The 25,229-nt window shown below is 36.3% G+C and overlaps 2 protein-coding genes across 3 annotated transcripts; one reads left to right on the plus strand and one right to left on the minus strand.

Annotated features, from left to right (window-relative positions):
• The first annotated feature begins 2,709 nt into the window (after positions 1 to 2,709).
• Positions 2,710 to 12,196, plus strand: LOC127948587 (transmembrane protease serine 3). Its single transcript, XM_052545081.1, has 13 exons — positions 2,710 to 3,450; positions 4,322 to 4,604; positions 4,817 to 4,939; positions 5,299 to 5,418; positions 5,615 to 5,738; positions 6,000 to 6,128; positions 7,982 to 8,028; positions 8,234 to 8,399; positions 9,978 to 10,147; positions 10,257 to 10,352; positions 10,510 to 10,637; positions 10,744 to 10,893; positions 11,655 to 12,196. Exons 1-13 carry the CDS (start codon positions 3,382 to 3,384, stop codon positions 11,676 to 11,678), a joined length of 1,629 nt encoding a protein of 542 aa, XP_052401041.1. The 5' UTR covers positions 2,710 to 3,381; the 3' UTR covers positions 11,679 to 12,196.
• Positions 12,197 to 13,379: 1,183 nt separating this feature from the next.
• Positions 13,380 to 24,696, minus strand: LOC127949276 (homeobox protein PKNOX1). Of its 2 annotated transcripts, none has more exons than XM_052546328.1 (11): positions 24,606 to 24,696; positions 22,969 to 23,081; positions 22,110 to 22,228; positions 21,852 to 22,023; positions 20,529 to 20,699; positions 20,340 to 20,454; positions 20,144 to 20,241; positions 19,888 to 20,016; positions 18,443 to 18,519; positions 18,197 to 18,360; positions 13,380 to 15,764 (listed from the first exon to the last, which is right to left on the minus strand). In XM_052546328.1, the coding sequence occupies exons 2-11, from the start codon at positions 23,017 to 23,019 to the stop codon at positions 15,559 to 15,561; spliced, it is 1,302 nt and encodes a 433-aa protein (XP_052402288.1). In that variant the 5' UTR covers positions 23,020 to 23,081; positions 24,606 to 24,696; the 3' UTR covers positions 13,380 to 15,558. The 2 variants fall into 2 exon arrangements, with proteins under 2 accessions (XP_052402288.1, XP_052402289.1); XM_052546329.1 differs by lacking the exon at positions 24,606 to 24,696 and adding an exon at positions 23,677 to 24,561.
• Between the last annotated feature and the right edge of the window lie 533 nt (positions 24,697 to 25,229).

The raw sequence follows: 25,229 nt of genomic DNA on the forward strand, positions 1-25,229 counted from the left end.
AGCCTATAATTGTAAAATTGTCCACCTTCAGCTCGTGGTGTTGTAGGTGTCTTTTTGCTGTAAAATTGTTTAAAGATAAATTTAGTAAATTTAATAAGGTATAAAATAATTTTACATTGTTATTAATATTTCAAAATGACGACTTAGATTAGGTTTACTTGGTTATTAATTTCAGTATCAGATGTTAAAATCAGATTTTTGTGTAACGTTCAGTATTTCACAGTTATGTACTGTGTTATGTTTTTCCTCTGACAATTACTATACAGAGCTTTGATCATAATACAAAGCATATTAATATCTTAAGACATATTATTGTGAGATATAGAGTGACAACTCATATGCATGAAGATCTCGATTTACATAACAAGCTATCAGAATTTCATTTGGCCATATAAATAAAAAAATCTGCAATAAATGGCATATTCTTGTTCAGTTTGGGCCTCTGAATAAAACTGGTGTTTTTCCTCCTTGAATATGAGTTCCATATTCTCATATCGTACTACATTAGCCATAAAAGACAAGAAAAATGTATTTTTATTTTTCGTCTAAAGGTTCAATAATCAGTTCCGTTTCAATCAATTCAATCTTTCTGACTATTATTTCATATATCAGGCTTTAGAGGCTTAATACATATTCTGTTGAGTAATTACGTTATAAAAAAAAAAAAAAAAAAACATCCTAATGCCCTATGCTTTATTGTCCACTGAAGCTAAAATATTCTGACTCGTATGCAAAGCCTCAGGTCCGGACTATTTTTGGACAGGTGGGCTGCAGCTTCAGGCTTTAGTTCATCTTTTTTATCTTTGAAATGTTGCCTACCTCACCCTGAATCTAAACGCATGAGTTCAGAGCAGTTTGTCTGGCCTCAGTGAAAGGTGAGATACAGAGAGAATCTATCGAACATATTTTTAAAATAAAGCAAACTCTGAGGGACTAGCTCTAATCTCACTCCTTAAAGTAACAATTTCTTATTTTTTAGAGTGAAAAACACCATTTATCAGTCACATTTCTTTTTGAGTAATAGTCCTTAAAACAGATTTTGTGTCTGTGAACATTTTTGTGTTGGCCTACAGTTTGCACAAGCGTAACTAAGTAAGTATAGAAACACACTCCCACATAATATGGACTACAAATATGTATTTGTAAAATAATTTGAATAAGTGATCAGAAACATTTCAAGGCTGAACGAACTGTTTCTCATCCAAAAATAATGAATTTGAAGGCGTCATATTTATTATTTATGAATAGGACGAATCCTAATATACATGTCAATTATTTTCATGATGAGAGATGAATAATTTAGGCTATATTTTATAACAGACCACTGGTCAATGTGTTGTTCATGGCTGAAAATGAATGATCTGGATTTAGTTGTGCTTCCACTGGAGGCAATAGTTAGTTTTTGACTGATCATGGTGTTGTTTCTGTCAGTCTATGCTCAGTCAAACGCATCTGAGATTATCCAGCAGTCGTGACTGCGCACGAGAGAGGGAGGACCGGATTATAACTGCGCAAAAATCGGTCCCTTTAACACACAAACATGTGAATCATCACTGCAACAGATCCCACTTCACCCGTTACACTCGATGAGACAGTTGACTCATGAACAGCTGCCTAAATAAAAGCGTTGCGTCATGGAACGCCAGAGTCTTTAGCGTCATCTGCTGGTGAGAACGCGACGGTACCAGAATCACTGGAAGTTCTGATGCATCTCAGAAACACAACGATCGACATCACGGCGTAAGAAAGACACCAGGACACCAGATACAGCTCTCAGATCATGCTGGAAAATTAACAAGGGTTCTCGGTATTAGACTGATGCAATGACACCCGTTAACTGTGTCACCCACATAATGAACAACCTGAATAAATCCAATCTCATTTTATAATTTGTCATTTGATGACCAAAAAAAAGAAAAGAAAAGAAAAATACAATTCAAATCATCAAGCTTCCAAACATTTATTGATGTATGTATTTATTTGAGATGAAGAGATTTCTGCAAACATATAGGTTTCTTGTAACAATATAATGGCTTTCTACACTGAACAATGGTTTTTATTTGGTGGATATTTATTACTGCTTATTTTACTATGTTATACATTAATACATTATAACAAACATTTTTTTTTGTCTTCAAAAATGTCAGTCTTCTAACAAGATGTTTTTCTTTTATTACAATCTACAAACGTACATTTTTTTTACTTTTACTTATTTAATTTATTTAGTTTTGTTTTGCATCTATATAGAAAATGTACAATAGTATTGCTTTTAAAATATTTCAAAAACATTTTTTATATGTGAACATATAGATGATTTTACTTTGCTTTGAATCGTGTTTTAATGTATTTTATTTTTATATAGAATAGAAAATACATTGAGAAACTCTTTGATATGAACAAAATTGTGTAGAAAATGAACAAAATTGTGAGTTTTTCACCATTCTCTGATCGCCTAGGTATATTTTACTTTAAGCACACACAAAATAAATAAATATAAATAATTTTCAAAAATAATTTTTAAATATAAATAATTTTCAAAAATATTTTTTATCATATTTATCATGTTTTTAATAAAACTTTTTTTTTATTAATTATATTACTTATCTATCAACTCAACTGTTCTTAATGAATATCATCTTGGGTATTTTCTGTTCCTTATTTAATTCTTTTAAGAATTTCAGTCTTTTACTTTTTTCTTTACTAGTCCACCCATGTTTTTTTTTTTTTTTTTTTTTTTTACTTTACTTCCTATAAGAATATCAAAACTAATTTTCAGAAGCTAAACATTTATGTTCACAATAAAAGTTGTTCTTGAAATTGGTTTGAATCTATATATATCAACCACAAGGTCCTTGATGAATATAATCATGGGCTCTGGAGGTTCAGTTAAGGAACAGCCTAAAGACTGATGACCTTTTGGTGCTTGGCACTCCTAGTCTGACCTTTGAGTGTAACCAGACCTCAGAAGCCGAGTCTGTCCAGCATTACCTGATCCACAGCTGTAGTGATACGACAAAACACTGCTGCACACCTGCTCAGGTGTCACTCAGGTGTGGCGGAGAAAGAGAGAGAGAGAGAGAGAGAGAGAGAGAGAGAGAGAGGAATAAGAGATGAAGTCACTCAGAAGGACAGATCTGTAGCGCTATAGTTAGTCACCTTCAAATTATCCCCTTCATTTCTCAACTTCTACTTCAAAGCTAATTTCACAGGCGGTTACTTGGATTTGGACTAGCTGAGAAGTAATTCATTCTTCATTTTTTCTAACAAGGATTAAGCCGACTGAAGGCCTTTGGATTCCAAGTATCACTTTTTCACTTCCTAAGTGGATCGGTGTCCCTGTCATCCAAGATGAAGTGAAGATGAGAGGACGAGAGCAGAGTCATGGCTTCTTCACAGACAGCAGGAGAGACGGAGCGACCCGTTTCACAGGGAGGAAGCCGACAGGAGAGGGTAAGAGAGCATGAGCAGCAGTATTTCATCTCACTGTGTCTGCAGGTGTCCTTGTGTCTCAGACACTTTTAAATTATATAAAGGTTGACAAGGTGAGTCTATCTGAGCAGCTCTCACACATCCTCTGCTGACACGCTTTCCATGCACTCGCTTTTTTGTCATTAAACAATGAATACATTTGCATGTACAACTTGGTCATTAAGTCTTTTAACAAAACTCGTTCTTTTAATTGCTGAATTTTTTTTCATTCTGTTTTTTTTATCATCACCAAAACATCATTATCCCCCCCCCCCCCCCCATAAATATACACTACTGGTCAAAAGTTTGGAATAATTAAGATTTTTAATGTTTTGAAAGGTGTCTCTTATTCCATTTATTTATTTATTTATTTAAATACAATTTATTCATGTGATGGCAGAGATTAATTTTATTTCTTCAGTGTCACATGATCACATGACTGGAAACAGTTGTGTTGCTTAATATTTTATAGAAATTCTATTTCAAATAAACACTGTTCTTTTTGAGTTTTGTGTTTATCAAAGAATAAGTAGAGCCATTTTCATATAATGATAATACAATTAAAATTCTTTTAAAAAGATAAAAGATCTAAAAGATCACTGAAGACTGGAGGAATGGTGCTGAAAACTCACATCATTTGTCATCACATTAATAAATTAAAATGTAAAACATGCATATTAAAATAAAAACCTGTTATTTTCATATTTTCTAATAATATTACTGTTTCACCATATTTTTTTATCAAATAAATTCACACTTGGTGAACATAGATGACTTCTTTCAAAATAATAACATGCATTCCTTGGGATGATTTAAGTGTCTGATATTTGTCATTGTTCTCGCACGTGCTCAGGATGCGGTGGAGGAGGGCACTGAATCTGGTGCTCTGGAGTTAGTCTCCATCACAGAAGAGGACCTTCCTGTAGTTGAGACGCCCACCACATTCAATGTGAGCTCCTTCAGCAGTGATAACAGCCATTCCAGTCACTTCTACGACCCAGACACGCAGGACCCCCACGTCCCTGTTGAGCTGCCCACCGTGGCGTCCGCTCCACTGCCTGTGTATAAAGCCCATAACCTTCAGATCCCACCCAGCCCAGGTGTGCCCGTCATCAAGGTCCAGCCCTTCTTGCACGGTAAGCAGGCTTCTCGCTTTCTTGGTGTCTCACAGTGTGTAGCTACAATCTAAAATGGCTTCAGCGTGTGCTTTACACGGCCAGTTACACAGGGGTTAGAGGACAGACACTTAAGGTGCTAACAGTGATCTAATCAGTCTTCCTCCACTGGCTGCTCTGGCCTTTAGCAGACTGATTTGATTCAGCCGTCTCTCTCTCTCTCTCTCTCTCAGGAGAAAGACTGTCAGACTTGAAGTCTTTGTGTTGGCCGTATGTGCCTCGCAGATTGCTGGCTCTGCTCATCATCTTGGGATTGCTAATTGTCTTGATTCTGGTGCTAGGAATAGGTTTGGGAGGTGAGTCTGTGTATTTTGTTTGTTTGTTTGTAATATGGGAGCAAAACTGTCCTCCAGAGGTTATTTAAAGTTAACCAAACCTGCCTTTAGGGACACAGAAATAACTTAAATTAAAAGTTAAAATAAATAGAAAAAATAGTATTAGCTTAGTAACAGTAACAGCTTAGTAAGAGAAGTCGAAAGCAATTCACATTAGACGTGTGTGTGAAGGTAAGTAAGTGTCCTCCTTTTTAAATGAAACTCATCCTGATCAGTGGGAACGGTAAATGTTTAATGAGCTCCACCCTGCTCTATGATGACAGTGTGTGTGTGTGTGTGTGTATGTGACACCATCATGCATTCAACCTCTTGTTCTCCAGTGGGTCTGAAGAGTTGCTCAGGAAAGTTCCGCTGTTTGTCGTCGGTTCAGTGTATCAGCAGAAATGCTGTGTGTGATGGAGTCGAGGACTGTGGAGATGGAGAAGACGAGCTCAGCTGTGGTGGGTTGATCCTATCCTTCTCTTCTTGACCTTCAAATCAACATAGACCATATACATTGACTCTATTTATTGTTTCAGTACACATTTCTGTTGATCCATACACAATTATTCCAAAGAAAAAATTATATACCACCAACTTTGACCCCATGAGCAAATCTTCCACAAGCCGACCCTAAGCTCTCAGTGTCTCTCTCAGTGCGTGTGAGTGGCAGGAGCTCTGTGCTGCAGGTGTTCAGTAGGGGCTCGTGGAGGACTGTGTGCTCTGAAGGCTGGGGTTCTCACCTGGGCTCTGTAGCCTGCAGACAACTGGGATACAACAGGTACGTGATACAATGTTAAACAATTTGCATGGCATTTTTGGTGTACACATGAGCACAAATGTAGTGTAGTTTTCAAAGGGTTCTGCTATTTACAGTATCAGCCGTCAGTGGGACAGCTCTCAGTAACTTCAGATCCTTGGTTTGCAATTTTTCTCTTCGTCTCCACTGACAAACATTGGAGCTGGAATTATTATCTCGCATGTCTGCTATTTAAGGAAATTTATTTTGACTAATGATTGCTCTTTTGTTGTCTGATTGTAGCTTTGTGAGCACTACTGATGTTCCCGTCTCCTCCATTGAAGCAGTGTTTCAGAATAATCTAGTGGCTCTTAATATCAACCAAACAGGCCTTCAAGACAACTTCAAGATCCAAAACTCTTCACACCTCAGGTAAACCTTCTTTTGGGACAGTCGTGGGCTAATGGTTAGAGACTTGTAACCCAAAGGTTGCGGGTCGAGTCTCGGTTCTGGCAGGGATTGTAGGTGGGGGGAGTGAATGACCAGTGCTCAATACCACAACTGAGGTGAGACCCACTGAACCCCAAACTGCTCCCCGAACTGATCTGGGGTGTTCACGGTGCGTGTGCGCCACTATTCACTGCTGTGCACTTGTATGAATTAAATGTAGAGCACAAATTCCAAGTATGGGACACTATACTTGGCCACACTTATACTTCTGCGTGCAAAAGAAACCACATGCACCCTTCCAAAATGTAAAAAATTTAGTTTTCACGACTCCAGGCAAAACTAAATGGTCATACATATTGGTCAGAATAATTAAACATTACGAGAATAAGAAATAAATTGCAAATGTTCATTTTGAATTAGACAAAATTAAATGATCTGCAGTGAATGGGTGCCATCAGGATGTCAAAATAGCTGATACAAATATCACAATCATTCACAAGTAATTGTCATGATTCCAGTCCATCAGTTAAAGTCTAGTGAAGTAACAAGCTGTGTGTTTGAATTATAAAAAATCCACCAAGATTTATTTTTAACTTAAATCCTTTGCTTCCAATCAAAATACGTCTCCTTTACCCATATTTAATGTTTTCTCCAGTGGAAATGTGATCTTGTCTGAATCAGAAATGAAATATGCACAGACCATGTATGAATTACAAGTGAAAACAGTCTAAAACAGTTCTAAACAAATATGTCTGTGGATGTTAATGTGAGAGGACAGCGGGGGATACTTTTACACTGGATTTAGTGTTATGGATTATGGACGTATTTTGGTCATAAAGTTCAAATGCCTTAAAATGCATTTGTTTCTTATAAACATGTTTTTGCTTGACCAGCCATTAATTCATAGACTGGAATTATTGTTTGTGGATTATTGTGATGTTTTTATAAGCTGTTCTAATGACTCTAATTCTGGCGGCACCCATTCACTGCAAGGATTTGTTGATTAGCAAGTGATTTAAAGCTAAATTTCTCTAAACCTGTTCCAATGAAGAAACAAACTCTTCTATATCTTCAATAGCCTGAGGTTGAGCAACTTTTCTCGAAAAAACATTATTTTTGATTAGCTATTCCTTTAAGTGATTTGAATCAGAACCATCCAGCCAGTGTCAGAGTCATTACTAAGGAAATGACTCCCTTACTGAACTGAGTCATTTTTCATTAATGTCCAATTCAAAATTATGTTTTAATTAACATGAATGTAATTAAAAAAAATTATCAACTACTATTGACAGCACTTGTGGCTTAGCTTAAAAAATGAGCATTACGATCACTCTTTTTCTCAGATCTAAATCAAATTGACTCAAGCCTGAGGAAGAGTTATTCAGGCCAAAGACTGTCAAATAAGATCAGTCCAGTGACTGACACACGGCATGGCAGATTGTTCAATACTGACTCCAAACAATCTGAAGTACAGTACTTCTGTAGATCTACTGATGTTCACAAATGTCTTTAGTTCCTGATAAAGCAGTCAGGACCGCCTCTGAGTCTCAAAGCTGAAAGATCTCTATAACCTTCAGATGTATGAACACCTGAACGGCCTTTTTTGGCAGCTGAGAAGAGGTTTTGAGCAGATTCTGTCTTTAAGAAAGCCATCTTGGAAAAAGCTAATCAATCATGTCAGTGTGGAGTACATTGAAATTAAATGAGACAGAGTTGATTTGCTTTTTTAATACAAAGGTAAATGGAAGCATAGAAATGAATGAAAGCACAGTTAACTGTGTGTAGTTCAGATAGAGAGAAAGATAGCACTAAAAGTGTATTTTCCATTATTTCAGAAAAACTCAGTGCACTTCTGGTGTAGTAACTGCAGTCAAGTGTATAGGTGAGTGTTTGATGATACTGTTTTGACTTCTTCTTTTTTTCCTACCTCTCTTCTCCAAGGCTGCATTTATTTTAATTAAAAAATACAGTGAACATGAATAAATTCTTTTGCAATTTTATAATAGAATTTTATCTATTTTCCTGTAATGCAAAACGTAATTTTGGTGACATTTGCACTCAGATCCAGTTTGTGTGTTGTGGTGTAGAGTGTGGCTCCAGGCCAGCCGTCCGCAGTCGTATTGTGGGAGGGAACGTGTCGAGATCTGGGCTGGTCCCGTGGCAGGTCAGCCTGCATTACCAAAACCAGCATCTGTGTGGAGGATCAGTCATCAGTGAGCGCTGGATTCTCACTGCTGCGCACTGTGTGTACGGGTGAGTATCAAGTCAGGTCCTCGCTGGTTCTGTGCTGGTCCAGACTGGTTTAAGGTGATCTGGTGTTGGTATAGACTTGTTTGTACTACTTCTGTGCTGGTCCAGATGGGTTTATATTGGTCTGGTGCTGGTTCAGATTGGTTTATAATGGGTCTGTTATGGTTGAGACTGGTTAATAATGGTCTGGTGCTGGTCCAGACTGGTTTGCAATGGTTTGGTACTGGTCAAGACTGTTTTATGCTAGTCAGATGCTAGTCCAGACTGGTTTATAAAGGTCTGGTTCTGGTCTAGACTGGTTTATGCTGGTTCTGTGCTGGTCCAGACTGGTTTAAGGTGATCTGGTGTTGGTATGGACTGGTTTGTACTACTTCTGTGCTGGTCCAAATGGGTTTATATTGGTCTGGTGCTGGTTCAGATTGGTTTATAATGGGTCTGTGATGGTCGAGACTGGTTAATGATGGTCAGATGCTAGTCCAGACTGGTTTATAAAGGTCTGGTTCTGGTCCAGACAGGTTTATGCTGGTTCTGTGCTGGTCCAGACTGGTTTATAATGTTCTGACACTGGTCCAGATTTTTTATGCTAATTAGATGCTGGTCCAGACTGGTTTATGTTGGTTCTGTGCTGGTCCAGACTGGTTTATGTTGATTTGATGCTGGTCCAGACAGGTTTATGCTGGTTCTGTGCTGGTCCAGACTGGTTTATGCTGGTCCAGATTGTTTTATGCTATTTCGATGGTAGTCCAGACTGGTCTATATTGGTTCTTTGATGGTCCAGACTGGTTTATTATGTTCTGACACTGGTCCAGATGTTTTTATGCTAATAAGATGCTGGTCCAGACTGGTTTATGTTGGTTCTGTGCTGGTCCAGACTGGTTTATGTTGATTTGATGCTGGTCCAGACAGGTTTATGCTGGTTCTGTGCTGGTCCAGACTGGTTTATGCTGGTCCAGATTGTTTTATGCTAGTTCGATGGTAGTCCAGACTGGTCTATATTGGTTCTTTGATGGTCCAGACTGGTTTATAATGTTCTGACACTGGTCCAGATTTTTTATGCTAATAAAATGCTGGTCCAGACTGGTTTATGTTGGTTCTGTGCTGGTCCAGACTGGTTTATGCTGATCCAGATTGTTTTATGCTAGTTCGATGGTAGTCCAGACAGGTCTATATTGGTTCTTTGATGGTCCAGACTGGTTTATAATGTTCTGACACTGGTCCAGATTTTTTTATGCTAATTAGATGCTGGTCCAGACTGGTTTATGTTGGTTCTGTGCTGGTCCAGACTGGTTTATACTAGTTCTGCACTAGGACTGATCAGGGCTAGTTTATACTGATTTTGTGTCCACTTATGTTGGTCCAGATTGGTTTACACTTATTCAATACTGGTTTAGACTCATGCTGGTTCTTAATGCTCCAGACTCATTTATCCTGATCTGGTACCAGTCCAAATTGGTTTATACGGGTTCTGTGCTGGTCCAGACTAGTTTATGTTGATATGATATTGATCCATCTGAGTTTATACCAGCTCTAGCCTCGTCCAGATTCGTTTATGATGGTCCAGTAATTTGTGATTATTTCAAGGTTTGCTCAGCCAGTGTTATGGGCCGTGTATGCTGGGATAACAGACCAGCCATTGGGTGGAACTGGAGGTCTTTCTGTGGAGAAAATCATCTACCATTCCAACTACAGGCCAGGAGGACTCAGCTACAACATAGCTCTAATAAAGCTTAAGCTACCTCTGTCTTTCAATGGTAAGATTTTGCTTCTCGTCACGGGCTGAACTATTTGTATATATAGACATTTAAATGGGAATATAATCATAGCTTTAGTACAATACATCTCCTTTTTCTCTCTTTCCAGACCAAGTAGTACCCATCTGTTTGCCCAGTTATGGCGAGAGCTTTGAGGATGGACAGATGTGTTTGATCTCAGGCTGGGGAGCCACAGTGGATGGTGGTGAGTATAATAGAGAAAAAGTTGAATGGCTGGTATTTATTGTGTAAATGCGTGTATTAAACAAGTTTAAAAGCTTTTGGAGACATGTAGAACTATATTGCTTTCAACTGAGTGTATTTTAAGTCAGTTCTTCAGAATACATGTGTGTGTCATGCAGGAGAGGCCAGTTTGTCCCTACATACCGCTCAGGTCCCATTACTGTCCAGCAGAGACTGCCGCAGACGGGGTTTGACCTCCTGGAACATCTGTGCAGGATTCTCAGAGGGTGGTGCTGGAACATGTCAGGTACTGCATCTGAGTGTCATCACAATAAACTACAATAGCTGTTATTAAAGCAAGCACTCTGAAATGTATATACACCTTAGTTGAACCCCTAGTCTTCTGTCTGTAGGGGGACAGCGGAGGGCCGCTAGCCTGTCAGGGGTCCGGATGGACATTGGTGGGGGCAGCCAGCTGGGCTGAGAGCTGTGGACAAGCAAACAATCCAGGAATTTACACCAGCATAAATGAAGCTCTCACATGGATTCAGCAACAAATGGAGGTATATATATATAAATAAAAATGCAAGTATTAACAAAATCCAATTATTAATATTATTAATATTATTATTGATTTTTTTTCATATTTGTTAGATCCTACACAAATGTTTAAATCTGTGCAAATAAAAAGTATATATATATATATATAAAATGTAGTTAAAAAAATAATAAAACATTTAAATAATTATTTAAAAAGTAAAAAAAAAAACCAAACCATATTTTAATAATGACCAGACACACTAGTCATAGTTACCTAGGCCTCTGAGTAATTAAAGGAGCATTGGCGGAGTGATATTGAGTTACAGGATGACAAGAGAACTTTATTCTCATTGGCTAGTTAACACTCTGATTTATATTTCATTAACTGTGTTGGGGCTGATGGATAACTGACACAGTTCCTGCTCCTCGGGGTCTCTTTGACCTTTGAAAAGGTTTTTGGGACACTGGAGTCATCTATAGTGGCATGTGTTGTAAAAACACTGCATTTCCTCGACTATTCTGCATTCCATTGAACTGCAGAGCCAGCACAGAATTTGATATTAGCACAAGCTTTACATTTAGTTTTAATTTCATCAAAGACATTCAATATACATTTTTCACAATCCTATATTTACTCACATTAATATAACATTCAGCATTCAAAATGTAACCAACTGATAAATCGACTGATAATGGTTTTTGAATACCTGCCTGTGTGCCTCAGAAGCTTTTCCTTCTGAAAATACAAATAATCGTTTTTTTTTGTTTGTTTGTTTTTAATCAGAAAGAAGAGGATCAGCGTCGCTGAGCATCTCACAGTGGATGAGCTTCTATTTCAATGCATAACATCCAACATTATAAAGGAGAATATATCTAATATACCATTCATTCTAAAGTTTTCACTCTATAATTTCAGATACAATTCATGTCAGGAAAAACAACACTCTTTCTCAATATATTAACTAAGGGTTATAGGTCACTGAAGATCAAATGTGTTCCAAATGTTTATTTTTTTTCTTAGGTATTTGGATTATAGAAATGTTATAGATATGGAATATAGATAGTCTTCATTAATTATTTTTTAACTCAGGACCCACTCAATTAAAAAAGTGAACATTGCAAAAATTGTAATTTAAGGGATATAAAGGCTAAATTAAGCTTTATGTAATGTGGAGAGAGCAAATAAAAAAAAAACGGTATACAAAATATACGATTGAGATTATACTATGCATTCTCATGATAAAATATGATATTTCTTAAGAAAATTGTTAGGAAAAAAAGTACAATTATCATCAATGGAAATTAAATGTACACTAAATTATAGAATGACCCATATATAAATATATATATATATATATATATATATATATATATATATATATATATATATATATATATATATATATATAAACATACACTTTATTTTACATATATTATACACACGTAATTTAAATATACACACGTAATTTACATATATTTGTTAACTTTATCTATTTATTGTAAATTATTCAATTGTTTATTTGTGCTCAATTATTTATCATTCATTTATCCAAACATATTTTTGTATGTAAGGCCAAATGTATCTGAGCTTAACATGTGATGCATTTATTATCTAGTTAGCATATTAAAATGATCTGTTTTGCTCCATCTGAATCTCTGTATTCTTGCTTTCACTTCCTTTGTGTTTGGTATTTAATATACAAAAAGTGTTCCAGAAAATACTAAATGCGAAACCAAAGAATCCAGAGAAAAAAGACCAACAATAATACTAAATAGAAGCCAGCGTTGTCCACTTTCCATGAACTACATTGCAATTTTACCCCAAGTCAAATGATTTATCTGTTTACCCACCAGACTGAGTGAAGGTTACACTAAAAATACTCTCTGGGTCCTGATAGGAATGCAGCTCATGATCTCTGATGTCTTACTACAGGACACACAAATACAGTCACACACACACAACAGAGTGTCCTTCAGGTACAGTGCTCTTTATTACAAAACCAAGAGTGTGAAAGGCAAATCTGTGTTTGTGTGTGTGTGTGTGTGTATAAGAGAGAAGCGATTATAGATGCAAAGAGAAAAGTGCAGCGTTTAAACCTCCCCATGCTTAAGTTAACAGAGTTTCTCTTTTCGGGTTGGTCATCTGACCGATGGCATCACAAGACTACTGCTGCAAATGAAAAGCCGCTCAGTACAGACAGCCTACAGCACATACTGAACACATTAAATAAGCACAAAACAGGATATATGAGCTCAATCAAGTGACAGCCAAAAATGGAAGAATTTCAATCAAAATATATATTATATTGTCTTATTTGTAATCGAAATATACCATCAACAGCTCAACTGTACCAATCTCATTGGGTTTACACTGATAGATCTGTATTTCTATTGTGAGCATACGTTATGTTTCAAAAAATAATATTGTATGTTTCTTTACAATAATAAATGAAAACACATGCAACCAACTGTTAAATACTGAAAACATTTGTTTTGTCCACTTTAAAAAAAAAAAAAACATGTTTTCCTGCAAAAACTTTTTGAACTGTTCATAATAACGCAGAATAATAATAAAAAAAAATCTGTTATAAATGTTTGAGCTGAAGGGGTTTAACATCAATGATGAGTCCCTTTGCCAAAAAATAGCTATACATAAATACAAAGACTTGTTGATGTCCTTCTCTGTTTCACTTTGAGTTTTTGCAATATAATCATTAAAAAAAGCACATTTTCTTCTCGTACAACAATTACAGGCATTGAATTTCACAAACATTATCACAATCTTGCAATTATTTCATTATTAGACACGGTATTCATGCCGATTGCACAGGAAGTGACATCAGATATGTATGGAAGCTTAGGCTAATTTTCTTTTTATTCCACCGAGGAATTAGAAAAGGAAATTGTGACTCTTTAACCTTATAATTCTAACTTTAACTTACAACTTTTCTCTCAAAATGTGTTTATATCTCAAACTTCAATTCAGACATTTTGTTCTCACAATTCTGCTCTTTTTGCTCCGAATTGCGAGAAATCTGAATTAAGAGTCTGAATTGTGAGATATAAACTATTTGTAATTTATATAATAATTGAAGAATTGAGAGATATAGACTCAGAATTGCCAAAAAAAAAAAAAAACTGAATTGAGAGATATAAAATTAGAACTGCGATATATAAGCTCACAATTCCGCGAGAAAAATCAGAAACGTGAATCAGATCTGAGAGACAATAACCCGGAATTGCTAGGTTTAAACTCAGAATTGCGAGAAAAAAATACAGAATTTTGAAAAAAACAAATAATAATCATAATTGCAAGATATAAACTTGCAAATGTAGGATATAAATGGCCAATTCTGAGGAAAGAAAATCTGAATTTCAAGATATAAATTAAGAATTACAAGAAAAAATTCCGAATCGTCAGATATAAACTCAGAATTGCAAGATATCAATTGCAAAGTGTGAGAAAAAAGTCTGAATTGTCAGATATGAACTTAGAATTACGAAATAAAAATTGCAGTGTGAGAAAAAAAATCTGGATTGCGAGATAAAAATTTTTAATAACAAGAAAAAAAATCTGAATTGTCAGATATAAACTCAGAATTTCCAGATATCAACTGCAAAGTGTCAGAAAAAAGTCTGAATTGTCAGATATGAACTCAGAATTGCAAGATGTAAACTTGCAAATGCAAATTATAAACAGAAAATTCTGAGAAAAAAAAATCTTAATTACAAGAAAAAATCTGAATTGCAAGATAAATTTAGAATTAAAAGAAAAAATTAGAACTGCAAGATATAAATTTAGAATTACAAGAAAGAATCTAAATTGCAAGATATAAACTCTAGATTTATGACATATAAGCTCACAATCCTTTGAAAAATAGTATAAAAAATGTAAGTTAAAGTCGCAATAACCTTTTAAATTTTCTTTTATTTTGTAGCAGAAATAAGCTTCCATAAATATGACAGCATCTCACATTGTGGCATTAGAAATGTAAAAACATAAGGCTTCAGAGTCTATGCCTCCAGCGGATATCATCTTTTGTACTTTGTACTAAGTAGTTACCACAATCCCTCCAAAACAGGGTGAGCACGTTAAAAGTGTTTGTTTTTGTCTTTTTCATACATAAATACTCCTTACAAAACATAGCAAACCAGAGCAAAACAAACAAATGGAGAAAACAAACAAATTGGCACCGGTCACTTGTGACAGTGTACTATAAAAATAGTTCCTTCTTTTTTCCTGGTGCCTGATTAAAGCAAACACAGGCATGCAAAAGACCAAATCCCAGACCATGAGGATAAGTACAACTGAATCATCCAGCATCAACATCTTTCTTTTTTACTTTCCTTCCTTTTAGTTCTTTCAAAATGTGCTTTGAACACTTTCTTTAAAGTTTACAGTATCATACAAAAAGTGCACTCGGCTAACTGATGCGTGCGTTCCGCCATGAGAGAGACTTGTGCTTGTGTCTTCAGTTTGACCTGTGTGTTTGGGTTGTTTCGGTGTGTGTGTGGCTTTAAGCCCTTTCTCTGTGCTTCAGACGAGCTGTTTGACAGCTTGAGGACGTTCTGTGACCTTCAACATGTCAGCCGAGGTGTTTGTGTGGATGTCACTTTCTTCAAATGTCTCTCTCTAAACGGTGTGTGTGTGTGTGTGTGTGTGTGTGTGTGTGTGTCGTTCAGTCCTACTACAGCGAGTCGCTGGTCTCCAGGCCCAGCCTGGTCATGTCGGAGTGGGAAGGATCATTGTCCTCGTCCTCTTCATCCTCTTCGTCCTCCTCCTCCTCCTCCTCGCTGTGACCTCCCATCATGACCTGCTGCATGGCCAGCGTAGCTCCATCTGATGAGAGCGTCTGGAGGCCATCCTCACCCACACCGACTGTTACCATAGTACCTGAGTATGACAAACACAACGCTTCGAATCTGGAGAAAACTGATAAACATAGGCAATTACAACACTTAATCATTATTTTTGAAAATAACATGAGTTATTAATAGTGCTGTCAAACGATTATTCGGGATTAATCTCATCCAAAATGAAAGTTTGTTTACGTAATATATGTGCGTATATTATGTAAATATAAATACACACACGTGCATGTATATATTTAAGAAAACATGCTATGTTTATATATTAAATACATTCATATAAAATGTCAAATTAATATAAACATATACATGTAAATTAATGTATATATTTTCAAAATATATACTGTAAATGAGTGTATTTATTTATATATATATATATATATATATATATATATATATATATATATTATATATATATATATATATATATATATATATATATATAATAAATATACACATATACTATGTAAACAAAAACTTAGTTACCCTTTGTTACCGCCTTTACTGATGTAGAAACCACATGACAACAGTGCCGTGGACAAATGTGGAAGTAGTGTCTAGCGTCCAGCAAACCACTAGCTTGCTTCAAGCATTACTTATTTACTTCTTCTTGCACGTTTTATGGTGGATTGTGTTACTTATTTATGGAACATAATTACTGTTTTCCGTCTGCCGCTGGTTCTGTCGACAAGGACAGCTCCCGTAAACGTAAGTGTACGGGCCAACCAAACGACCCAAGAAGAGTTTGGGACAAAAGGAGAGAAAGAGCAAGGATCAATATCGGTGTTGCATTTTCTAGATGGAGAGAGCTTCGCGACAAACTTCAACTAGAAAGAGATGCCGATCTCGCTTGTGTTTTACTCGACAGGTGAGTTGCTTGATTCATATCTTTACAGAAAATGTTTTAGCATTAGCATTAAGATTAGCATTATGGTGCATACACACCAAACACGGGGCATCGCTTCTCTAGATCCGCGCGAGGATGCGTCTGATCGCATCTTTGCATTGACTTTGTATGTAATCTACTCGCGCAAATCGTTGAACTCGCGTTTGCTATGTATGCCCAATTATTGTGTTTGAATGTACAACAGTGTTTATTTTTTTTTTTTTAAACAAGTGGTAATCGTTTTCATTTCATCTGACTAAACAGTAATCAATTAATCTGATAATTTACTGTCAAATTATATTTGCTGTATTTTTGGGTAGAAGACAACAAATCCCATCATTGCACGCTCCTTCTTAGCGTCATCAAACCACACGATTGTTATTGTTTTGGTAGTGTGCCCTCTAGTGGCAGGTCCTACAACCTGTAGCTTTGATCAGTTTTAACAAACAAAAACAACATTAATTTAACCTTTCAGAAATTTTTTTTCTTAGCTTATATATAGATAGATAATGTGTTAATAGTTAAATGTTAATAGTTTTTCTTATATTTTACTAGATTCAGTCTCTATAGCAGGGGTGGGTAATGTTAATCCTGGAGGGCCACTGTCCTGCAGAGTTTAGCTAAACTCTCCAGGGACACAGGCCCTCCAGGATCAACGTTCCCCACCCCTGCTCTACAGATCTGGATGTTGTCAATTAAATTTACTTGTTAGCAGCATTAAAAAAATAATAATAATAATTAAATGAATCGAAAAATAAATAAATGAAATTATTAACTGAAGATAATTACTAAATTCATGAATTACTGATCCACACACACTGTATCAGTAAATATTTGTTTATGTATAGTATATTTAATGAAAATGTTTTTACTTAAAGCAACATTACAAATTCAATTATTATTCAGTTGAATTAATACATTATTCTTCCATAAATGTCGTAACATATTTATGTATTCAATTATAAATTAATTAACCAGTTAACAAAATAAGAACTAAAATGATTTTTAAACAAGAATTATTAAATTAGGACACAAAATTATTATTACATACAAATATTTACAAAAATAATAAATTATGAATCCATAATTTCTTTTCATATTTTATGTTATATATTTTTTTCTGCATATTTCTACATGGTGGTCACATCACATGACAAAATTGTTTTGTTAAAGTATTATTTTACTACTACTAATACTATTTTGGTTATTTCTAATAATAACCAACTAAAGAAATATTCAAGAATTTATTTTTTTCTTCATTATGATGTCAAAACAAGTTTTATTGTATACCCTCCTACAAGATCAAAATTAATTTGACTTATATTAAAAATATACTAATCATAAAAGAGGTATTATACAAGTCATTCTGTGTCTAAATTGCTTTTCAATGTATTTTTGAATAATTGAATAGAAAATGTACCCATGTAAACAAATCAGTCTGGTCTGCTTTGGCAAGCATTACATTATCAGAGCAACCATACAGCAGTGTGCTTTAACCCAGGCAGAACACCACAGAAACCACACAGCAATGCCCTGGCAATCATCCTATCAAACTAAACTCATGGGCGTACCGTCTTCCATGGTGACCTGTTGCTGGGACACAGAGGAGGCGAGGGAGTTGGGCCAGAAGCGCTGCAGGGGGCGTGTTTGGGGGGTCTTCTTTTTGCTCTTGGGTGTGTCCGAGGAGCTGGCGTCCAGCATGGGCTGAAGGATCCGTCGGCGTGCATTAATAAACCTGCAGACATCGAGTCAGTCAGAGGCGATCCAGACGACTACACTGACCTGCATACAGTATGAATCAACGTCTGATAACGCACCAGTTGTTAACCTGCAGCAGGGTGAGGTTGGTCTGCAGGGCGATCTGTTTCTTCTCATCTTCTGTAGGGTAAGGGTGCTGGCAGGGGACAGAAATTATTCTCTCTATAGGTTAGTGTCTCTATATGTTAACTGTGTCTTTTTCCGCTTCATTTGAACAATGTGCCTCTGTGGGCCGATCGCCTAAACAGACGCCTGACAGAAAACCTCCAGCGATCAGCGCTCTCTCCAGACGCTTCGTCACATGAGCAGAAGCTATTTGTGAGAGTGAAAATGCTTCTGGAGCCAGTCTTCAACACATAACAGCTCACTTAATTCATCAATACATTTCTGCTTACATTTCTTAATTCATCTAGACATCAATTTATTTTTCTCAGAGTAGCTCTGTGGTCTAATAAGAAGTAGTTTTTCATTTTATTTCAGCACTACAACTTAAATCGTTTTCAATAAAATTTAGATATGAAATAAAGATTATTCAATGAAAATACTTAAAATATTTACAAAGAACAAAAGATTTTACAGTTAAAAAATCTGTATCTTTTTTGCATCATAGGAAAGTTTTGTTTAATATGGACTGCTGGTTGAAAGTTTAGGGTCAGTATTTTTAAAAAGTATTTTTATATATTTATATATATATATATATATATATATATATATATATATATATATATATATATATATATATATAAAATACTTAACCAAAGTGACAATTGAAAGCTTTTTTTTTTTTTTTTTTTTTTTTTTTTTTAATAAATGTTTTGATATTCTGGATCCTGAAAAAATATTTTTTTAATGATAATGACATGTTTCTTGAGCAGCAAATCAGTATATTAGAATGATTTCTGGAGGATCATGTGACACTGAAGACTGGAGTAATGATGCGGAAAATTCAGCTTTGCATCACAGGAATAAATTAAATTTTACAATATATTCAAACGGAAAACCTGTGTTTTAATTTGTAATAACATTTCACAATTTTAACTTTATTTTCTATTAAATACATATCACCTTAGAGCGCACAAGAGCCTTATTTCAAAAACATAAAAAAATCTTAGCAACTCAAAACTTAAATAGTAAAATACATCTATTATAAACCCACTTTGAATCTTTTTATTATTTGCCATTATAATCATTAATAATAAAATATAATTATTATTATTACTGATAACAGCAGACCAATCATATTATGACTTTACCATAAAATATTCCTATTATACATTACTTCTACTACCCCAATCCAGGTCCACTGTTAACTTATATCCTGCACATTTGAGATATTGGCTGAACTGTATTTTTCACTGAAGTGAACATGAAATGCAGTTTGTAACCAATTTATTTTCATTTTTTTTTAAATGTAAGGCTGAGGTTTAAAGAATTAGAGGGCTCTTTGTGATCAAACACTCTTTCAGTGAACACTATTAAACAGTGAAGGACAGAAAACACTTACACCGATGTGCTGGAAGAGCCAGGAACGCATGACATTGGTGGCGTGTTTGGGAAGGATGCCTCTCTTGGCCTTAGACGAATTGTCCTCTTGACTGAAAAAGTTTAGATCCTGGTTCAACTGCAGCTGAAGCTGTGGGAAATACAGACACGGCTGTCAGGAGTGTGTGTGTGTGGGTGTGTGTGTTTGCTAATGCATAACAGATGATGAAGATGTGCTGCTGAATATGAACGGAGCATGTCTGTTGGCGGCGTCTCACCTGTGAGTTCTGGATGCGTATTGTTCCAGGTGACAGCGTCTGTGTGACCACCTGCCCCTGTGGAGTAACAACTGTAACAGGCTGATACACCGTCCCACCTGGGTTTAAACAAACACACACACAGTCAATATACGATGAAATGAGAGAACGAGAAAGAAAACCGAATCAGAAAGCAGGAGGAAAACACTCAACAGACCTGTGACCACCTGTGTGGGGTTTACGGCTGTGACAGTAACGTTGCCTTGCTGTAAAGCCGCCGCTGGCACCACAATACCTTGAGGACTCATGGCTCCAGAGAACGAGCTCGGCGGCTGTGAGGAGAACGTGTGCAGAGCGGGTTATTTCCCGAGCGGAGCTAACGGAGACAGGGTGTTTTGGAGAGTACCTGTGTGTGTGTTGGGGAGTAGGGACTTCCTGGCTCTCCGCTGAGCAGCGTCTCGCTGTTCATCTTGGTCTTGAGGCAGGCGATGTAGCGGCTGCAGAAATCTTTACACAGGTCATTCACCTTCTCCAGCTCCAGCAGGTGAATCCGTAACACCTGGATGGCCTTCACCATCTGAGAGCACAGTACAGTCATCATCTGAACGTACCGAGCTGTTACAGGCCTGCACGGGCATTCAGATGAATCCAGCCCACTGTATGCTGCATCCACTTCCTCACCAATCATGCAGATCTAGATGGATGCTCAAATGCATGTGTTCAAATTTTAATATTTATTATTATAATGTTTTAGATCCTCATGTTAGGTAGCTGATTAGGCAGCAACCTAACGCCGCTTCACCATTCAATATAAATACTGAAGTTATGGCTAATACAATAAGGATAATAAGCACAAAAAACCAAAACCAGTTGTTTTAGATGCTATACAGTTGGTTACAATGTAAAGCATAAAAATATAAGTTAATTGAGATTTTCTAAAGATTACATTGAAGTGTTTAATTATTGGTGTTTTTAAAGTGGGTGTTAGAAAAAAATAGTATGCACAGTTATAAATCTATATCATCTGATGCTGTTTCAATCTTTAATATTGACATATTATATATCATGCATTACTGAATGCACACTGCTGATCAAGTTTGGGGTCAGAATTTATTTTTATATTTTTTTATTAAGAGTTATATTCAGCAACAGATAATTTATAATGTTACGGCTGGTACATTTACAAAAGATTACTTCGTCAAGTAAATTGTGTTTAATTAAATTACATAAATTATTACTTATTAGGTTAATATATTAGAATAAATTATTAACAAAGAACAATGTTCTAAATTATGTCTGTTTTATTTACACTACTATACAAAAGGCTGGGATCAGTAAAATGGTTTTATTTCTGCGACAAATTAATTATTACAGAAAGGATAGATTAAATTGACCAGGCTCGTTGTTAAAAGTATTTCTGTTTTTAAATAAATGCTGTAATTCCATTCATCAAAGGATTCCGGAAAACAAGTGTCATGCATACAAAAATATTAAGCAGCGACTGTTTTGAACACTGATAATAATAAACGTTTCTTGAGCAGCGATTCAGCATATCAAAATGATTTCTGAAGAATCGTGAGACACCGGAGACTGCAAATTTCAACATATATTCAACTAGAAAAATATTTATTTACACTGTGTTATTCTATCAAAAATGCAGCATTGATCTGCATGATTTTATACTTTGTTTTTTAACACTAGCATAAACACCGAAAACCTAGATACTTACCAGATTGTCCAAATCGGGGTCCTCACTGAAGAAAGCCTTGCCTTCTTTCTCCTGGTTTCGCACGAAGTTCTCGATATCCACATCGAAGCTGGCCGAGGTCACGCACTCCGAGCTCTGAGTCGATTGCTCGCATTTCTCAAAGAGCAGCGCCAGCAGGGGGAACAAGGGGTGTCTGACCGTCAACAAACACATCATTTACACACCAAACACACAGTCAACCACGCTTCTTCAAAAACAAGACAAAAGAAAAGAAGCTACCTGTAAATGGCCGTCTTGTAGACCTCCATAGGAGTCTGTGGCTCAGACTGTGCAGAGCTGCTCTCCTCTTCCTCCAAACTCTCCTCCGCTTGTCCCGCCGTCTGCTCTCCCACTTGCATCTGCACGGGACAGAGAGGCAGAGAATGAAGATGTGTGAGGTATGTGGAAGTGAGCAGTGTCAGCTGGGATGTCTGAGAAACACAGCTCTCTGTCACAGACCCCGAGGGCTGACATGGGGTTTCAAAGCATCATTTCACACAAAGGGGCTTCTCTCTCAGTCCTTAGACTACTCCATCTTCTTCTGTCAGATTTAGAAAGCTTTCACAGATTTAACAGTGGTTTTTCACGTTAGTTTCAGACTATTTAGCAGAATAACAATGTGAATATAGAAATACCAGCACATTGAGGCACCTCAACATGCAAGATATGCAGATGTCTTGTGTAATAATCTATTTGGACATCAAAATATATACAGCAAGCCAAGAACCAACAGTTCTTTTGGTTTCTTTTCTCATACATACAGTTTTTTTCTTTGTACTTTATAGTTGGCACAGGCCCACATGATTGAGTGCATGTGACGGAGCGCAACAATAGTGTTGATTGAAAAGGGGGAAATGTTAAAAATATTTCACGACTGCTGAAAATCTCGGGTTAGTCTCGAGTCTCTCTATCTCTCCATCCGATGCCGCAGAGATCAAACTTCCCAGAATTCACAAGACATCAATCTCAGATTGGGAGATGTCACACTTGCATGCTTATAAAACGTTTACTGAATTTTATGTACAATATAAAGATGACCGATTGTTGCTTTTTTTAAAAGGGCAATTAAATACACTTTTATTTATTTGGCAACACAAACCTGTTCAGCCTCTTGGTAACCCTCCATGGACACCGATGGGGATGTCATCATAGTTACTGTTGCTGTGGACAACAGTTGAGCATCCTATAAAGCTGATCTTCAGCTCCACTGAACTGACACAGTAAAAAAAAAGACAAAGATTCATGTTAAAAACTGCAAAACAGCTGCAGAAAAAAGAACACACACACACACATTTACTACGTATATGCATATTTATTTATTTATTTCTGTTCATTTCATAACTTCGTTACTAACTCTTTACTTTTCTCTTTTTACTATTACCTTAAAATGTTTAACTTATTGTTATTATTATCATTAACTGTATTTTTCCAGTACACCAAGACAAACTCCTTCACCATGTATACCCACAGTACTTGGCAATACAGCTGATTCTGCTGCTGTATTGTATAAGGGTCATATAGTAGTTTATTTACATGCAAATATAGGTCAGGCCAATTAATCAATATTTAAAACTACTTGTCAAAATTATTTTTTGTATTTGAACGTTAGAACCAACCGTGCACGCTTATGAAAATGACTTAATAACATTTTTTTGTCGTGTTTTTATTTATTTATTAAATCATCACACAGTAAATAGTTTGTAAAATAACTGTTTAATTACACATTTCATTTTATACACACACACACACACACACATTTATATATATAATATATATATAAATCAACATTATACATGTAATGAATCACCTGGCTTGCTCTATAAACACCTGTATAGTTTAAAAACGCAAATCAGTTTCTATTGTATTTTCTTCTGCATGCGCTGCCGTGAATCAAAACTTTGTACTTCACATGTAAGTGAGAAAACGACGCATAAAGTCTTGTTTGATTTGATGCATTAACATTCATTTGCTTCAAAACTGAACTTATTCGCTAAACGTGACGAACATCTGCAGTGCTCTCTGCAAACGCGAATATAAATAGTAGCATCGCCGTGATGTAATCTGTACTGCAACATGACTTCAGTGAGCTTTGAATGGGCTTGGAACAACTGCAAATATCGACTTGCTTGTCAACCACTATATTCCCGTCATGTGGTTTTATATCTCCGTCATGGTTTATTTCTTTCTTCAGCCACAGATGACTGTATCTCATCCTCTCTATTACTGTAGGCGCCATGTTTGTAGACGGAGTCTCTGTTCAAACCCATTGCTTATTTGTTCAGATCTATACAGGGTTTTATCGAAACGTTAGACACCCACGAGAACCTTTGGCGAAATTAATATACAATTAAACTGCATAACCTACGTCACATTGCAAAAACACAAACCGCCTTTACTTTTCGCTCACTTATTAAAAACATCGTCTCTGTCTCTTTAAATATAATAAAAAGCCTGCCCATAATCGCCTATCAATCAATCTAAGGGACATCGGGCTCTCCCTCCCCACCAGCGCCGCCGCCATTCGCACTTCTACAAAAGATCATAAAAAAAGAGCTGGGCCTTGACTGCGAGTCGAGCCAGAAAATCTCCCGAAACCGCCGTCCAAACATCCGATTTCAGCCCAAAACCGTCCAGACCGCGCGCCTCCCACGGAAGCGCCGAGTGCTTCTTCAGCGCGCGGCCCAGATCGCTTGATTGATAGGGAGTCGGAAAAGAAGATTTTGAGTGACAGCTTACCTTCGTGCCAATCTTCGTCACAATGACAAGCGGCTGCAGCAATCGGGACCCGCTGCTCTTCCATGTCGTCACAGCGTAACGGCACGCAGGCAACTTTGCTCATGAATATTTATGAGGTGGGAGGAGACATTACGGTATAGAGGAAAAGCGCTCGCCCCCTGAGACTTCTGTCTGTAGGGGCAATGTTGCATGCATATTATTACAAAAGAGAGTTTTATACGGTACGGTTGATTTTTAAACGGTCATTCAGAGCGTTAAATAAAAGAAAATAAATAAAGCACAGTGTGAAAATGTTAAAGTTCCAACTACTTTATTTTTTTGCTTTCCCTTTCTTGTTTTTTTTTTTTATTTTTTTTTTAAATCAGCTATTTATAAACTGACGTAATTTAATGGCATGCTTCTTAGAGCTTTTCATTTTGAGCTGCTTTCATCCATTTCAGTCTCTTAAAAAAAAATAATCTGAAATTTTATAATCAATCTAAATGCGCAACAAAATGGGGTGACTCAAACAGAGCAAATGCAAAAATATATATAACCACCAGAGAACTTAAATTCTGGGAATTCAGTTAAGTCTCCACCCCCATAGAGTCTCTGGAGTTTGTTTAGTTCTTCACTGAAAGCTTT

Source organism: Carassius gibelio, chromosome B1 (genome assembly GCF_023724105.1).
Source record: "Carassius gibelio isolate Cgi1373 ecotype wild population from Czech Republic chromosome B1, carGib1.2-hapl.c, whole genome shotgun sequence".
NCBI lineage: Eukaryota > Metazoa > Chordata > Actinopteri > Cypriniformes > Cyprinidae > Carassius > Carassius gibelio.

Bases quoted from the DNA above. Each gene is read 5' to 3' on its own strand.
- LOC127948587 (XM_052545081.1), top strand. From the start codon at position 3,382: ATGGCTTCTTCACAGACAGCAGGAGAGACGGAGCGACCCGTTTCACAG. The intron at 10,148-10,256 runs GTAAGATTTTGC...CTCTCTTTCCAG, and splicing joins GCTACCTCTGTCTTTCAATG to ACCAAGTAGTACCCATCTGT. The intron at 10,353-10,509 runs GTGAGTATAATA...TGTGTCATGCAG, and splicing joins GGGAGCCACAGTGGATGGTG to GAGAGGCCAGTTTGTCCCTA.
- LOC127949276 (XM_052546328.1), bottom strand. From the start codon at position 23,019: ATGATGACATCCCCATCGGTGTCCATGGAGGGTTACCAAGAGGCTGAA. The intron at 22,229-22,968 runs GTTTGTGTTGCC...TGTCCCGTGCAG, and splicing joins GTTACCAAGAGGCTGAACAG to ATGCAAGTGGGAGAGCAGAC. The intron at 22,024-22,109 runs GTAGCTTCTTTT...GTTGACGGTCAG, and splicing joins TACAAGACGGCCATTTACAG to ACACCCCTTGTTCCCCCTGC.